Source organism: Macaca nemestrina, chromosome 18 (assembly GCF_043159975.1).
Source record: "Macaca nemestrina isolate mMacNem1 chromosome 18, mMacNem.hap1, whole genome shotgun sequence".
Taxonomy (NCBI): domain Eukaryota; kingdom Metazoa; phylum Chordata; class Mammalia; order Primates; family Cercopithecidae; genus Macaca; species Macaca nemestrina.
The window spans coordinates 4,806,652-4,824,667 of NC_092142.1; the positions used below are offsets into that span (position 1 = coordinate 4,806,652).

General features: G+C 54.7%; 1 protein-coding gene across 1 annotated transcript in view; it reads right to left on the minus strand.

Moving 5' to 3' along the window:
- The window catches only part of LOC105467844 (coronin 7), a 79,610-nt gene that overhangs the window by 60,495 nt on the left and 1,099 nt on the right, over positions 1 to 18,016 (minus strand). The window contains 5 exon segments of the mRNA XM_071083684.1: positions 5,738 to 5,814; positions 8,056 to 8,239; positions 8,728 to 8,798; positions 14,107 to 14,181; positions 15,069 to 15,165. Of these exon segments, the coding sequence (XP_070939785.1) occupies positions 5,738 to 5,814; positions 8,056 to 8,239; positions 8,728 to 8,798; positions 14,107 to 14,181; positions 15,069 to 15,165 (504 nt within the window).

An 18,016-nucleotide genomic window follows, 5' to 3' on the forward strand; every position in this document is an offset into this window, starting at 1 on the left:
GCAGCCCCACTTCTGGGTATCTATCCAAAAGAACGGAACGCAGGCCACAAAGAGGTATTTGCACACCTGTGTTCATAGCAGCACTACTCGCAATAGCCAAGAAGTGGAAACAACCCAAGATCTACTGATTGATAAATGGATCAACAAAATGTAGTCTGCGCGTCCTACACAGCCTTCAGAGGCAAGGAAGTCCTACTGCACACGGCAACAACCAGTAACCCCTGACGACGCAGCATTTCACGATGCTCAGAGAAATCAGTCAGCCCCAAAAGAACAAACAGTATATGACTCTGCTCATGTGAGGCATCTAAAGTAGTCAAATTATACATACAGAAAGTGGAACGGCAGTTCCTAGGGGCTGGGAGGTAGGGCAAAGGGGAACTGCTGTTTAATGGCTATAGAGTTTCAGTTCTGCAAGATGAGAAAGTGATCAAATCTGTTTCACAACAGTGTAAATATACTTAACGCTACTGAACTGTACACTTAAAAATGGTTAAGATGGTGATTTTTGGCACTTTGGGAGGTCAAGGCGGATCATTTAAGCCCGGGAGTTTGAGACGAGCCTGGGCAACATAGTGAGATCCCTGTCCCTACAAAAAATTAAAAATAAAAAAAGTAGCCGGGTGTGGTGGCACGTGCCTGTAGTCCTAACTACACGGGAGGCTGAGGCACGAGAATCACTTGAACCCGGGAGGCGGAGATTGCAGTGAGCTAAGATCACGCCACTGCGCTCCAGCACTGTAATAATGATGATGATAATAAGAATAATAATAGTTTACCATTGGTTCCTCAATTGAAACAACGTACCACACTCACGCAGGATGTTCGTCACAGACACTAGGGGAGGAGGTAAGGAATATGGAAAATCCTTGTACTACTTGCTCGCTTTTTTTGTAAACTTAAAACTGTTCTAGAAAATAGTCTATCAATTAAAACAACCCAAAAAGAAATGCAGGAGAAAACCAAGTGAATTCCCACTCCACAGGCAGCCCCTCCCTGGGGGATGAGTAGCCTCCCCGCTATTACCAAGCTCGAGGCTAAGTGCTGGACTCTGGGGCCTGGAGGTTGTCATGGGAAACTGCGGAGAAGAACTTAGACCTGGTCGTGGAAGGACAAACAGAGCTTGTGCTGGGAAGGGAAAGGCATTCGAGGAAGGTAAAATAGCATGAGCAAAGAGGTGGAGAAAGCAGCTTGCTGGTGTGTGGTGTTGGGGGAGGAGAGGCCACGTGAGGAGGCAGATGGTGGGAACCAAAGGGGCCGTGGGCACATGCATGGCTGGCAGAGGTGGGGACCTGTCTGGAGAAGGCCTCAAAAGCCAGGTCTCCCTGGTCTGCCTCGGCAGGGCCCCGGTTTTATGCCGCTCCTGGCAAAGCCCTGCCAGCTGCAGTTTACCAAGGACCTGCTACATGCCAGGCGGGCACCAGGTATAGTCCAGGGGCTGGCTCTTAACACTCCACTACTCCACAGCCTCGGGTTCAGAGGGATGGCGAGAGACAGAGAGAGGAGGATGAGAGACAGAGGACAGAGACCAAAAAGAGAACAGCGAGGGACAGTGAGGGATGAGAGAGGACAGAGAGGGATAGAAACAGAGGACAATGACAGAGCAGGCCAGACAAAGCAACTAGAGATCAAGGACAGAAAGAGGGGACAACAGGAGACAGGCAGGACACAAGGGACAGCAAGTGATAGAGGCTCTAAGGAGATGAAGGGCAGGACTTGACATCCAGCAGCCAGTGCTGCTCCTGCCCCACGGAGCTGCAGAGACCGACAGCCTGCATCCCGATGCCAACACCACCACTGACCAGCTATGACGTGGGCAAGCCCCCGAGCCCCCTATGGTTTATTTTTATTTTTTTGTTTGAGCTTTTAGTTTGTTTGTTTGTTTTGAGATGGAGTCTTGCTCTGTCGCCCAGGCTGGAGCACAATGGCATGATCTCGGCTCACTGCAACCTCTGCCTCCCAGGTTCAAGCGATTCTCCTGCCATAGCTTCCCGAGTAGCTGGGATTACAGGTGCATGCCACCATGCCTGGCTAATTTTTGTATTTTTAGTAGAGGCGGGGTTTCACTATGTTGACCAGGTTGGTCTCGAACTCCTGACCTCAGGTGATCCGCCTGCCTTGGCCTCCCAAAGTGCTGGGATTACAGGCGTGAGCCACTGCGCCCAGCCAGTTTGGTGTGTGTGTATGTGTGTGTGTTTTTTTTTTTTTTTTTTTTTTTTTAAAGAGACAGGGTCTTGCTTCGTTGCCCAGGCTGGAATTAAGTGGTTCAATCCGAGCTCACTTCAGCCTCGAACTCCTGGGCTCAAGCAATCCTCCTGCCTCAGCCTGGGACCACAGGCGTGTGCCACCAATGCCTGGCTAATTTTTGCATTTTTTTTTGTAGACATGGAGTTTTACCATGTTGCCCGGGCTGGTCTTTAACTCCTGGGCTCAAAAGATCCTCCCACCTCGTCCTCCCAAAGTGCTGGGATTACAGGCATGAGCTAGCGCCCGGCCACCCGCCCAGCTCTGTGAACTGTGAGGATGCAGACAGCGCCACCCCTGGGCAGGCTGGGTGCTGGGGCTAAGGGCGGAACTCACAGCACACACTCCACGAGGGCAGTTGGGCCACCGGGTGCAGGAGCTTAACGTGGGGTCCAAACCAGAGTTCAGAGTGAGCATTGAGGCTGCTCTGGCGCACTGGAGAGGAACTGGGCTGCAGAGGCCACGTCCTCCCCGGCTCACCAGGGCTCAACTGTGCCGGGAATGAGAGCAGCCGGCCGAAATGGGCCATCCGTGAGGAGTGCGCGCCCCCTAGCGGCCTCCTGCCCCTTCTCTCCCTCCGGCCCCGTCACCGCAGTGGGAGGAGCTGAGAGGGAGTAGGAGGGGGCTTTGGTGGTCCCGGGAGGCAGACCTGCTCACACAGCGGCAGGACAGGAGTGGGAATCAGGGGCACGGAGGCTTCCCCGCCAGGAAGGAGATGGGGCAGGGGTGGGGGCACACTGTGGTGGGAAGTCCCATGACCCCTCCACCCCTATCCCCATCAGGCAGCCCGTGGCATGAGCAGCTCCAGTGCGGAAACCCAGAGCCAGGTGCCGCAGCAAAGAAGGGCTCAGGCTCGCTCCTGCTGCCGGGTGGGTCCATCCAGCAGCTCCAGCCACAGCTCAGGACAAGCCCTCGCTCTGTGCACACTCATGGGCATCACCGGCTGCCCTACTACAGTCAGGCCGCCCCCCACTCCCGGCTCCATACTGCCAGGGTTTCCAGTGTAGAATACCCCACCAGGACTCCGATATACCCGCTTTACAGCAAAAGGAGGCGGCAGCAGACCCAGGGCTGAGGTACCCATTGGCCCTAGACTGTGCTGACGAGTGCGGCTTGGAGGCAATGCTGCATCCCCACAGGTGGAATTCCTAGGTCCAGGAACCAGGGAAAGGAGCGGGAGTTGGTCCACTAAGCATCACTCCCACGACCCACTTGGGACATGTGTGCTTCTCGTCCCTGCAACTTTAAGCTCTGGGTTTAGTGGGGGAAACACGTCCACTGGGGAAGCAGCAGGAGCTCCTCCATACTGTGGACTCCTCTGACTCTTCCTGCAAGACGCCAGCAAGCAAGCAGAAGAGAGGCCAAGCCAGTGGCCCACGGGGTTGCTCACTGTCCTTCCCTGCACAGCTGTGACGGTAAATGGGGCTCGGACTCCCAGGAGGAGGACCTGGACCACCACACCAGTGACAGAGGGGCAGACAGTTTCTCAAAGAAAGGAGATGTCACAGTCCCAAGGCAGCCATCCCTGAGTCCTGCTGAGACTGCCCGGGCCATCCCCTCTGCCCGTCCCCTCTTTCACAGCCAGGGCTCATCCCTCAAGGACTGGCCTTGAGCTCACTCTGCCTGGGAAGCCGTCCCCAGCAGGGTTAGGCCAGAGCACGCATATCAGGTCTCCCCAGAGCTCAGGTCTCCCCAGAGCTCAGAACCTTATTGGTCCCCAGAGCTCAGTCCAGTGTCTGGGACTCTCTGCTCAACAACTACCACAAAGGAAAAGCTGATCAAGACTGGGAGAGGGGCTTCTACAAAAGCGGAGTACAGAAAAGAAAGTTAGACTAGGGTCCTTCCAAGTATGCAGAGCCCTGGGGCAGGATGCTCAGGTCTGGTTGGCCTCCTTGCCCTGCTAGCTCCTGTTGGGCTCCATCCCCAGGCCTCTCGGCCATTCTTCATGTGTCTTCAGGCTTGGCACACCTCCAGAAGGGCCCTGACGGGTGCCCTCATTCCCAGCAACCCCGACAGGTCTTCAGAGACCCTTGGCGGTACCCACGGCTGCCTCCCTGGGGAAGCTCTTTGGCCCTGGTCTCAGGGCCCAGCCCAGTCCTGGCTTTCCTCCTCCCACCTCCTCCCCTGCAGGCTCTCCTCATCCCTTCCTAGGGGTAGCACTATGTGGTCAGCATATCAAACAAACAGGACCTTTTCACCTGCAGCCAGATTCTGCTCACAGCCCGTCCGGCCAGACTCCACTGACACCTCCAGGTACCACCGGCAGCTCAACGAGGCTACTGCCACCCTGGAGCAGCTCTGCCCAGAACATTCACACCAGATGCCCCTCTAGCGCCCCCTCCCTGCCACAGCACGTCCCCTTCCCAGTGACAGGCCTCTCCTACTGCCTCAGGACCACCATGCCTCCCACCCAACCCTTCTCCAACATTTGGCTTCCTCCTCCCAGAGGTCTCCGCCACCCCCGGCAGAGAACAGCTCTCACCTCCCTGCAGGCTGTCCCACATCCCCCTGTAGACGCTGCCCCTCCTGCCATGCACCGTCCACGCGGTTCCTAATGCAAATCTGCTCTCCTCACTATACCACCTGCCCTACTCTGGCCTTTAACACTTCATTGCCACTGGGCGCAGTGGCTCACGCCTATAATCCAAGCACTTTGGGAGGCCAAGGCGGGCAGATCACGAGGTCAGGAGATCGAGACCACGGTGAAACCCTGTCTCTACTAAAAATACAAAAAATTAGCCGGGCGAGGTGGCAGGCGCCTGTAGTCCCAGCTACTCGGGAGGCTGAGGCAGGAGAATGGCGTGAACCCGGGAGGCAGAGCTTGCAGTGAGCCGAGATCACGCCACTGCACTCCAGCCTGGGCGACAGAGTGAGACACTGTCTCAAAAAAAACCAAAAAAACAAAAAAACACTTCATTGCCTTCCCATTACCGCTACGGCAACAGGTACAACCCTTACTCACCACCCAGCACCCGCCTGCCCCACACCCGCCTGTCCTAGTCCCAGATCCCTGCCTGAGGCCATGTATCCCTGGCCTGTCCAACCAGCTCAAAGCACCATGTCCCTCTTGCAGAGCCCGGGTAACGGATCCTCTTGTCTGTACTGTCCTTGACGGAAGTCACCTCCCTAGCAACTGGGGCCTGGCCCAGCACCTGTGGCCAAACGCTGCCTAACAAGAGTCTCACGGAAAGGCTGGCGGTTAGGACAGACCAGATGGGGTCAGAGGAGGCTGGCTGAGGGTGGGGATGTCAGGGCGCAAACCAGGGACCAGCATGGGCTCTCATCTGACAGGGGTCCAGGCAAGGTAGGGACTTCCAGATGTAGGTGAGCGGGGGTGTGAGGGGCAGCTAGGGGGCAGGGCACACAGGTAACCATCCTGACCTCAGTGCTCCGCTGCCCCCTAAACAACAAGCCTGGAAGGCCCAGCCCAGGGGGTCCCAGCCCAGGAGACCAGCACAGAGCCCCACAGGGGGCTCCCCGCCTGCCTGCTTACCTTGCACGCCGTGCCCACCAGGGCTCCGTCCCGGCTCCAGATGGCGCTCTGCACCAGGTCCCCATGGGCCACCAGCTCTGCAGAGAAGCAGTCACAGTTAGGCTCCGGGCAGCGAGGGCACCAGGGAAGTGGGTGGGGGCGGGCCCTGCTGGGGCAAACTCTCAGAGCAAAGGCAGCAGCTACGAGGATCCTTTTCAGCCAAGGGGGTAAGGGCAGCAGCTCCTCCCAGACAGGCTTCCCCTGCACCACAGGCTGCTTCCTTCACCCCACCTTTGTGTAGCTGTACATCACTCAACTACCTTCCAACGCTCCCTGCTCCTGGCCTGGCTCTCTCATCCCTCCCAGGCTCACTTCCAACATAGCTCCCACCCCATAGGATCACTCCCACCCTAAGCCTCTACACCTGCCATCTATACTCTCTCCCGCTAGTGTGAGGTATTAAAATACATCTCTACATCCTCTGCAACTCCTGTTCCAGGTTAAATTGTGCTCCCCTAAAAAGATGGTGAAGTCCTAACCCCTACTACTTTTCGGAGACTTGCTCTGTCACCCAGGCTGGAGTGCAGTGGTGCGATCTCAGCTCACTGCAATCTCTGCCTCCTGGGTTCCAGCAATTCTCCTGCCTCAGCCACCCAGGTAGCTGGGATTATAGGCACCTGCCACCATGCCCGGCTAATTTTTGTATTTTTAGTAGAGACGAAATTTCACCATGTTGGCCAGGCTGGTCTCAAACTCCTAATGTCAAGTGATCCGCCCACCTCAGCTTCCCAAAGTGCTGGGATCACAAGCATGAGCCACCGCGCCCGGCCTATTATTATTTTTTGAGACAGCATCTTGCTCCGTCATCCAGGCTGGAATGCAGTGGTGTTATCATAGCTCACCGAAGCTTTCACCTCCTGGGGTTCAAGTAATCCTCCCACCTCAGTCTCCTGAGTACCTGGGACACAGGTCATGCCACCACGCCTGGCTAATTTTTTAATTTTTTGTAGAGATTGTATCTCACTATGTTGCTCAGGCTAATTCTCAAAATCTTGGGCTCAAGCAATCCTCCCGTTTTGGCCTCCCAAAGTGCTGGGATTACAGGTGTGAGCCATGGCGCCTGTCCAAGAAGGTTTTTTTGTTTTTTGTTTTTTTCTTTTTTTTTTTGAGACGGAGTCTTCCTCTTGTCACCCAGGGTGGAGTGCAATGGCACAATCTAGGCTCACTGCAACCTCCGCCTCCTGGGTTCAAGCAATTCTCCTGCCTCAGCCTCCCGAGTAGCTGGGATTACAGGCACCTGTCACCATGCCCGGTGGCTAAGTTTTTGTCTTTTTAGTAGAGACGAGGTTTCACTATGTTGGCCAGGCTGGTCTCGAACTCCTGACCTTGTGATCCGCCCGCCTCGGCCTCCCAAAGTGCTGGGATTACAGGCGTGAACCACCATGCCCAGCCAAAGTTATTTTTTATTTTTATTTTTTTGAGACTGCGTCTCACTGTGTCACCCAGGCTGGAATGCAGTGGTGCAATCTCTGCTCACTGCAACCTCTGCCTCCTGGGTTGGAGCAATGCTCTTGCCTCAGCCTTCTGAGTAGCTGGGATTACAGGTGTGCGCCACCATGCCCAGCTAATTCTTGTATTTTTAGTAGAGACGGGGTTTTGCCATGTTGACCAGGCTGGTCTTGAACTCCTGACCTCAGGTGATCCACCCACTTCGGCCTCCCAGAGTGTTGGGATTACAGGCATGAGCCACTGCGCCCAGCCGTTATTTTTTTAAATGGAGAAAAACAACAGGAAAATGAAAAATAAAAAAAACAAAACAGCTAAGAGGATGAAACTGATGGCTACGGAGAGCGAAGAGAGATGGAGTGTTTATTACAGCCTCATAGAATCTTAAAACTTGGCCCGGCACGGTGGCTCAAGCCTGTAATCCCAGCACTTTGGGAGGCCGAGACGGGCAGATCACGAGGTCAGGAGATAGAGACCATCCTGGCTAACACGGTGAAACCCCGTCTCTACTAAAAAATACAAAAAACTAGCTGGGTGAGGTGCCGGGCACCTGTAGTCCCAGCTACTCAGGAGGCTGAGGCAGGAGAATGGTGTGAACCCGGGAGGCGGAGCTTGCAGTGAGCTGAGATCCGGCCACTGCACTCCAGCCTGGGCGACACAGTGAGACTCTGTCTCAAGAAAAAAAAAAAAAGAATCTTAAAACTTTTACACTATGTAAGTGTAAAACTTTGGTATCTGTTTTTACATTTATGTTACCAAACATGCCAACAAAGAAACGGAGTGCTGTCCAGAGTTGGACTGCCCTGGGAAGGGCAGGCCAGGGTGGCCTGTACCTGTCAGAGGCTGCTGCTTGGCTGCATCCCAGACCTTCACAGTGGTGCCTGCTGCGCTCACCAGAACGCCGTCAGAGGTGGGGTGGAACTGTAGCACCTCCACTGGGAGGTCCTCGGGGCCCAGCACCACCCCGGGTGCTGAGGGCAGGGCCTGGCCGGGCCCTGGCAGTCGCCAGAGTTTCACCTGCAGGAAAGACCAAGTCCGTGAGCACAGGGTTGAGGGCCTCACTGCCTTGAGCCAGCTGCTGTGACCCCAGTGAGGTCCCGTGTTGGAACCAGGCTGCTCCAGGAGACCACACCACTGGCCTGTCGATGGGGGGGCGCCCACCTGCCTCAGCTTGCTTGGGCCAGGGGCTGCATACCCCACATCCGAGAAAGGAGGGAGGGAATCTCAGCTCCAGGACCACAGGGCATGGTCCGAGAGTCCGGGAAGTGGCTCTGCTGTTTCTGGCAGCCTCCCTGCCTGCTGTCCTTGGGCTCCAGGTCAGGTCACAGCCACGGCTCCAAGCAAGCCCTGTGGGGCCAGGAATTCAGACCAGCCCTGCAGCCCTGGGGGAGTGTGGCAGGGCTGGACTGGAAGGCAGCAGAGCCCTGTGGGGTTCGGGGTGGGGCTCAGAAGCCCTGGACTACGGGCTGGGACATAGAGCAGCTCTTCCAACTGGCTCCACTCACCGTCCTGTCAGCCGAGCCTGTGGCCAGGAGGAAGTCATCAAAGGGCGAGAAGTCCAAGTCGGTGACCAGGTCTGTGGGAGAGGAATGGCTGAACCCACCGGAATGTCCTGTTTCCAACTCAGTATGAAGCGAAGCCCAGGGCTTCCGAAGTGACACTTTGTGCGCACACAGAAACAGGCTGCAAGTTGACAAGGCCCCTCTGGACACCATGGGGGCAAACGCCACAGGCCCCTCCTGTGACATATGTCCCTGAGGGCCCTACTGAGCCAGGATGGCCAAGGGCTCTGGCATCAGGAGGTTGGCATGAAATGGGCAGGAAGCCCCTTGAGTCACCAGGCACATGCAGGAATGCAGCCGCCCAGCCCGACCCCACCTAGGGCAGCACAGCCCGCTGCTCCTTCAGTGGTGGAACGTCCCCAGGAGTCACCTAATAAATTGCTTTTTGGTTAAGCAAGCTGGAGTTGGCTCTAGTTCTTTGCAACCAAAGAACCTGCATGGTGGCCGGGCATGGTGGCTCATGCCTGTAATACCAACACTTTGGGAAGCTAACGCAGGCGGATCACTTGGGCTCAAGAGTTTGAGACCAGCCTGGGCAACATGGTGAAACCCCGTCTCTACAAAAAATATAAAAACCAGTTGGGTGTGGTGGTGGGCGCCTATAGTCGCAGCTACTCAGGAGGCTGAGGCAGGAGAATTGCTTCAACTCAGGAGGCAGAAGTTGGAGTGAGCGGAGATCACACCACTGCATTCCAGCCTGGCGACAGAGCAAGACCTTGTCTCAAAAATTAAATAAATAAGAACTTGAACGGCTCAGCTCCGGAGGTGGGGAGGGGTAGGTGCGGTGCACAAAGTGAGCCAGACACCAGAGGGAAGTGCGGCGGGTGGTTGCGGAGGGAGAGACTAGGCACGGAGGGTGGCTGGGGCTCGGGGTGTGAACAGGATGAGAGGCATCACCAGAGCTGGGAGCACAGCGACCACCTGCTGCTATCTGCCTCCCAACAGGGCTGAGCAGGACCGTCTTCCTCCTGGCCGCCGGAGACAGGGAAGAGACGGGACACGCCTTGGGATAGCCTTGGCCTGGAATCCCAGCTGGCAGGACCACAACAGTCCTGGGCCTAAAGCCACAGAACCTCTGCTGCCCTCAGTCTGGGGTGTGCTTGCTGGGCCCTGCAGGGCAAAGTAAGTCCCTGGGCAGGCGTAGCAGCTGGCACAGGGGGGCTGGCATCTCAGGCATGAGATGTGATAATGTAATCAAGTACTCTGAGTGCTCAGCGTGTGCCGGCACCACAGGTGCCCAAGGGCTGACATGGAGGGACCTCACTGAATCCCCATAAGGATGCAGCAGGTGGTGCTGCGGCAGCATCCCCCACTGGAGAATGAGGACACCAAAACCCAGAGAGGGTGGGTAACTGCTCCAAGTCACACAGCTGAGAGACAGGGCTGGTTTTAGAACCTGCGCTGCTCAGCATGACAGCTGCTGCCTCTCCCCACTGGAGCGGGCCCCAGCTGCCACCCCACAGCCTGGACACCAGAAAGCGCCCAGAAGTTGCTCACCCTCTGCCCCACTGGCCGCTGGGTGCAAGGGCAAGAGTGGCCCTGAGCTGAGAGGCTGAAGGAGCCCCTGAAGGCAGGGCAGCAGCCAGAGCCTCGCCTGGCCATTTCTCCCCACACCAGCACCTCTGAGGCAGAAGGGCACCTGGTGCCTCTAGGGCAGGTTCCAGGGCTGCTGGAGCTCAGCTTCCCACGGGCAGTTTCCCGGGAGGGCTGCTTATGCAGGCGAGGCTCTGAACAGCTGCAGCCACAATGAGGCTCCGGACTTGCCTACAAAACCCTGGTCCAGCTTCTATTTGGAGAGTCCTAGTAGCAGAGGGCTCACCACCTTGCAAGCATCACCAACTTGGGCTAGCTCCCTCATGGGTAAGAAGCATCAAAAAATCAAACATGAAGCCAGGCACATTGGTTCACGCCTGTAATCTCAGCACTTTGGGAGGCCAAGGTGCGAGGATCACTTGAGGCTAGGAGTTCAAGACCAGCCTGGGCAACACAGCAAAACCCAATCTCCACAAAACATAAAGAAATCAGCTGGGCATGGTGATGTGTGCCTATAGTCCTGGCTACCAGGGGGGCTGAGAGAGAGGATCCCTTGAGCCCAGGAGTTTGAGACTGCAGTGAGCTATGATTGCACTACCACACTCCAGCCTGGGCGACAGAGAGAGACCCTGACTCTAAAAAAACAGACAAACCCAAACACAAGCTCCTATAGACCTGGGTTCTGATTCTGGCCCTGCCATAACAATGGGTAAGCTCCTAACCTTGCAGGAGTCTCAGTTTTCATAGCTATAAAATGGGTTGTTTTAAAACCTACTTCAAAGAGATTTGAGATTAGGTGAGAACAGACTTGTTATACAAGCTGCCACACAGATGTATCTCTAAAACAACATGCTACATGAAAGATGCCAGATTCCAAAGACCATGTATTATGTGATTCCGTTGACGTGAGATGTGCAGAAAAGGCCGCTCTATAGAGGAAAGGCTGGTAAACAGCTGCAAAGGGCAAGGTAGTTAAGTATTCTAGGATTTCAGGGCTCAACAGTCTCAGTCACAACTCAACTCTGCAGTTGTTGCAAGAAAGCAGCCACAGACTATACATCAATGAATGGGCGTGGCAGTGTTCCAATAAAACTGTTTACAAAAACAGGCAGCCAGCTGGATCTGGCGGTGACAGTAGTTTGCAGACCTCTGCTACAGAGGCAGGAAGCAGATCAGCTGTTGCCTGGGGCTGTGGTATCTGAGGTAGAAATGGATTAACTGCAAAGGGGCACTCGGGATCTTTTGGGGATGATGGAAACGTTCTAAAACTGGACGGCAGTGCGTGTGACTCAGTCTCTTTAATAAGAATCATCAGGCTCTTGGCCAGGTGCGGTGGCTCACACCTGTAATCCCAGCACTTTGGGAGGCCGAGGCGGGCGGATCACGAGGTCAGGAAATCAACACCATCCTGGCTGACACGGTGAAACCGTCTCTACTAAAAATACAAAAAAAAAAAAATTAGCCGGGCATGGTGGCGGGCACCTGTAGTCCCAGCTACTCGGGAGGCTAAGGTAGGAGAATGGCATGAATCCAAAGGCGGAGCTTGCAGTGAGCGGAGATGGCGCCACCACACTCCAGCCTGGGCGACAGAGTGAGACTCCGTCTCAAAAAAAAAAAAAAAAAAATCATCATCTGGCTCTTTACTTAAAACAGGTAATCTGACTGGGCCCCAACACTTTGAGAGGCCAAGGTGGGAGGTGGGAAGATAGCTTGAGGCCAGGAGTTCAAGACCAGGCTGGGCAACACAACAAGACCCCATTTTACAAAAAATTTTAAAAAATTAGCTGGAGGGGTGGTGACATACGCCTGTGGTCCTGATAACTTGGGAGGCTGAGGTGGGAGGATTGCTTGACCCCAGGAGGTCAAGGCTGCAGTGAGCCATGATTATGCTACTGCACTCCAGCCTGAGTGACAGAGCAAGACCCTGTCACAAAAACAAACAAAAAACAGGTAATGTTGGCTGCGCATGGTGGATCACACCTGTAATGCCAGTACTTTGGGAGGCTCACTTGGGAGGACTGCTTGAGCCCAGGAGTTTGAGGACAGCCTGGGCAATACAGCAAGACCTTGTCTCTATATACTTTTTAAAAGTTAAAAAAAAAGTTTAGATGAAAAAACTCAGCTAACATACTTAGTACAGAGAGCATTCTCCATAAATCTTCACTGTTGTTATTAACCACCATCATTATCATCATCAGAATCCCTCCACGGCCCTGCATATCCAGCCTGAGGACCAGGCATCAACTGCCTTCCCTCACCCGAAGGCCTCCCAACAAGCAGCCAGGAATGCAGGCCAGAGACATTGGGCCCGCGGCCGCTGCAGCTGGAAAGGGAGAGGTGAGGCCAGCTGGGCCGCTCTGCCTCCATCTGAGGCCAGCAAACTGTTCCCTCAAGGCAGGCAGTCTGCCAGGCAGCCTGCTGGGCGCCCCCAGAAGCAGCTGCGGGACACAAAAGGTCTCTTTGTGACAGCCCATCTCCACCCCTGCAGCCCAGCACAGCCACCTCCTTGGAGGGCCCCGAGCAGCTGGGCTGGGGAGGATGCCTGCTGGAGAGGGGGCTCCAGGAGAAGATGGAGGGCTCAGAGCCATCCAGCGTGGAGTCCTCAGCAGGGCCAGGGAGCCAGCATCAGCCTGGAGCCTGGGGTGGCCACTGCACATCCTGCTCCATCCAGCTCACAAGCGGAGCACACAGCTTCCATCCTCTCTGCCCAGGCCGGAATGCTACAACCAGGAGGAAGCCTTCTGAGCCCCACCATTTCTTTTTTTTTTTTGAGACGGAGTCTCGCTCTGTCGCCCAGGCTGGAGTGCAGTGGCACCATCTCGGCTCACTGCAAGCTCCGCCTCCCGGGTTCACGCCATTCTCCTGCCTCAGCCTCCCGAGTAGCTGGGACTACAGGCGCCCACCACCTCGCCCGGCTAGTTTTTTGTTTTTTTTTTTTTTTTTTTTTTTTGAGACGGAGTCTTGCTCTGTAGCCCGGGCTGGAGTGCAGTGGCCGGATCTCAGCTCACTGCAAGCTCCGCCTCCCGGGTTTACGCCATTCTCCTGCCTCAGGCTCCGGAGTAGCTGGGACTACAGGCGCCCGCCACCTCGCCCGGCTAGTTTTTTGTATTTTTAGTAGAGACGGGGTTTCACCGTGTTAGCCAGGATGGTCTCGATCTCCTGACCTCGTGATCCGCCCGTCTCGGCCTCCCAAAGTGCTGGGATTACAGGCTTGAGCCACCGCGCCCGGCCTTTTTTTTTTTTTGAGACGGAGTCTCGCTCTGTTGCCCAGGCTGGAGTGCAGTGGCGCGATCTCGGCTCACTGCAAGCTCCGCCTCCCGGATTCACGCCATTCTCCTGCCTCAGCCTCCCGAGTAGCTGGGACTACAGGCGCCCACAACCGCGCCCGGCTAATTTTTTGTATTTTTAGTAGAGACGGGGTTTCACCGTGGTCTCGATCTCCTGACCTTGTGATCCGCCCGCCTCGGCCTCCCAAAGTGCTGGGATTACAGGCGTGAGCCACTGCGCCCGGCCTGTATTTTTTAGTAGAGATGGGTTTCACCGTGTTAGCCAGGATGGTCTCGATCTCCTGACCTCGTGATCCGCCCGTCTCGGCCTCCCAAAGTGCTGGGATTACAGGCTTGAGCCACCGCGCCCGGCGAGCCCCACCATTTCTGAGAGAGTGCACAGACGGTGACAGGAGGGACCTGGCAAGCCATGGGGCAGTGGGGCCAGGTGAGGATGAATTTCTAGCTCTGGAGAGGGAGGTGCAAGTTTCAGGCTTCACCCACTAGTTAGACACCCACTCACCTGAATGGCAGCCCAGGTGGGCCACACGTCGCTTGTCTTCTCCTTGGCCTTGCAGAGGCACAATGCCCAGTACACCTGTTAAACAAACGCGGGGGCTCTGACTTCAGGCCCTACCTGAAGGAGGACCACTGACCTCCTTGCCCAGGGCTCCCAGAGGAGATGAAATCCAGCAGCTCAGCTTCAGACCTTCCCAGAGCCTCCACTAATCACAAGATCATATCCTCTGCACATAGCAATGGCCTATGGGTAGGTTCTGGCCCCATGCATGAGACATCCGTGCCTCAGATGGATACGGAAGACATTAGGCGAGAGGTCCTCTCTTTTTCACATGGGTCATACAAAAGGGGCTGGGGGCTTTCGTATGGGGTTTGTGGCTACCATCTGCCACTTTTCCCACCTTTTCTTGAGGAGGAAGCCAACACCCAAGGTGGCAGAGTTGAGAAACCCAGAGAGGTTAGGGCCAACAGTACATGTGAGCCTTTGGGTACCAATCTGCCTGAAGCCCCTGACCTCTTAGTTAGGTTAAAACGTTCTCCATTTTTTGCTTAAGCCAGCTTGAGGGTCTGAGTTACCAGTATCAATCAAGAGAGTGCCAACCAAAACATGGGATTTTCAAACCTTTGTGTTTCTACTGTCCCCAGCCATCCAGGGCCTAAAGATGAGGAGCAGGGAGCACAGGGGGACAGCTGGAAATACAAGCATCAGCCCCCTCCCAGCCCTCCTGGCCATGCTCTTGCATGTGGTTTGTACACACACATGCCCTAATCAAAAGCAATCAGATTACTGCGCTTGGACCAGTTTGTGGGGGTCTAAAGCCTGGCAGGGGGCTCACCTCTGAGCTCCCCAAGGCAGTTCTGTTCCAAGTCTCCAACCAAACCAAGCCTGCCCCTGCTCCCCACCCCATCTATGGTGACGATGACCAAATACGTGAGCAAATCTCCACACTCATGGCCACTCCCTACCTGGATGGTCGGAGTTGAACGCGATCAAGCTGCAGCTTGATTTGATGTGGTTCCTGCATGAAGGGGCGGTTCCTGCTCTAATGTCACTGATCCAGGCCTGAAAACCAAGAGTAAAGAAGCATGTGATGAGAGACAGGGTTCCACCTCCACACATGCCTAAAGCAAGGGGTGGGGCATAATCCGGGGAACTCTAGCTCAAAGTTGTACCATTCGAGATGCATTCTTTTATTTACTTTTTCTTTTCTTTTCTTTTTTTTTTTTTTTTTGAGACGGAGTCTCACTCTGTCGCCCAGGCTGAAGTGCAGTGGCCAGATCTCAGCTCACTGCAAGCTCCGCCTCCCGGGTTCACGCCATTCTCCTGCCTCAGCCTCCCGAGTAGCTAGGACTACAGGCGCCCGCCACCTCGCCCGGCTAGTTTTTTTTTGTATTTTTAGTAGAGACGGGGTTTCACCGTGTTAGCCAGGATGGTCTCGATCTCCTGACCTCGTGATCCACCCGTCTCGGCCTCCCAAAGTGCTGGGATTACAGGCTTGAGCCACCGCGCTCGGCCTACTTTTTCTTTTCTTTTTTTGTTTTTTGTTTTTTTTTTTTTTTTTTTTTTTTTTTTTTTTTTTTTTTTTTTTTTTTTTTTGAGACGGAGTCTCGCTCTGTCGCCCAGGCTGGAGTGCAGTGGCGCAGTCTCGGATCACTGCAATCTCCGCCTCCTGGGTTCAAGTGATTCTCCTGCCTCAGCCTCCTGAGTAGCTGGGATTACAGGTGCCTGCCACCAAGCCCAGCTAATTTTTGTATTTTTAGTAGAGATGGGGTTTCATCATGTTGGCCAGGCTGGTCTCGAACTCCTGGCCTCAAGTGATCTGCCCGTCTCGGTCTCCCAAAGTGCTGGGATTACAGGCATGAGCCACCGCACCCAGCCGTGATGTATTACTTCAGATCGGGTCCCCACTCACGAAGTCCCTTAGAAAATGCAAAATGTGGGCAAGGTGCAGTGGCTCATGCCTGTAATCCCAGCACTTTGGGAAGCTGAGGTGGGAAGATCACCCTGAGGTCAGGAGTTTGAGACCAGCCTGGCCAACATGGCGAAACCCTATCTCTACTAAAAATACAAAAATTAGCCAGGCATGGTGGGGGGAGGCACTGACAATTCCAGCTACTCAGGAGGTTGAAGCAGGAGAATCGCTTGAACCCAGGAGGCAGAAGTTGCAGTGAGCTGAGATCATGCCACTGTACTCCAGCCTGGGCAACAGAGCGAGACTCCGTCTCAGGAAAAAGAAAAAAAAAAAAGAAAGAAAAAGAAAATGCAAAATGTGGCCAGGCCTCCTCCAAGTACCAGGAGAAAAACACCCAAGCTCAGGGAAGGGAACCACCAAGGCCTGGCCTCATCAGGACACACCTCTCCACAAAGTCACATAAGTAAAAGGCACACCCCCACCCAAGGGGAGGCAGAGGAGCACTTTTCTGAAACTAAGATCTGCAAGGTCCACACATTTTCTCTGTTGTTGTCAAACCACCGCTCAGCACTCCTTCCTGCCCTCAATGACAGAACACCCACGTTTCCCAATCCACCCACCCATAGCACCCCGGAAACCACCTCCACCACCTGAAGTTTCTATATCAATGTTCACCTGCCATGGTTAGAGCATCAGTCCCACCCTATTATTTCTCCCTCCTGATTCATGTTTACTGTATAAACACAGTGACTGGAAATATCTGTGAAAAGACCAGATCACCTGTTCTCCCAACTCCCTAACATAAACTGTTTTACGTTCTCCCTACAGTCTGTAGTTCCATGCCTATCTCTTTATGTTGCTGGACTAGGGCCCACCCAGGAGCAAGAACTAGGACCCCTCAAGTATTCTCCAGACCCCTCCAAGCAGTACTTAACTGCACTCAGAGCCACCAGCTGTCTTGATGCAAACCTAGGTACCTCCTCCTAACTTTTCTTTTTTTTTTCTTTTTTTGAGACAGTGTCTCACCCTGTTGCCCAGGCTGGTGTGTAGTGGTACGATCTCGGCTCACTGCAACCTCCGCTTCCTGGGCTCAAGAGATCCTCCAGATCCTCCAACCTCAGCCTCCCAAGTAGCTGGGACCACTGGAGTGAGCCACCACGCCCACGCCTGGCTTCTTTTTTTTTTTTTTTTTTTTTTTTTTTAACTTGTTGTACAGAGGGGTTTCACCACGTTGCCCAGGCTGGTCTCAAACTCCTGAGCTCAAAGCAGTCCACCCACCTCAGCCTGCCAAATTACTGGGAGTCACAGTGTCCAGCCCCTCCCCCTAAATTTTCAATGGCTCCCCACTGCATTCAGAATAAAACCCAACTTCTTCCGGTGGCCCTCAGGTTCTGCAGGACCACTCTGGACTCATCCGTCACCATGCTGCTCCGGCCATCCCCTCCATCCACTCATGTTCACTTTCCATTTCTCCACCCGGCTTTCTCAATTCTCACCCTTCTGGCCTCAGCTGAAATGCTACCTACTCCAAACAGCCTTTCCTGACCACCCTACTGAGATTGGCCCCTCCATTCTCCATCCCAGCCCCTTATGTGTGTTCTTCGATGTCCTTATGAAAACCTCCAATGGCCGGGCGCGGTGGCTCAAGCCTGTAATCCCAGCACTTTGGGAGGCCGAGACGGGCGGATCACTAGGTCAGGAGATCGAGACCATCCTGGCTAACACGGCGAAACCCCGTCTCTACTAAAAACACAAAAAATTAGCCAGGCGTGGTGGCGGCGCCTGTGGTCCCAGCTACTCGGGAGGCTGAGGCAGGAGAATGGCGGGAACCCGGGAGGCGGAGCTTGCAGTGAGCTGAGATCTGGCCACTGCACTCCAGCCTGGGTGACAGAGCGAGACTCCGTCTCAAAAAAAAGAAAAAAAAAGAAAACCTCCAATGCTCTTGTCTGTTGGCTTGCTGTCTCCCTCATGAGGCTACAAGTGCCACAGGGGAAGGAAAAT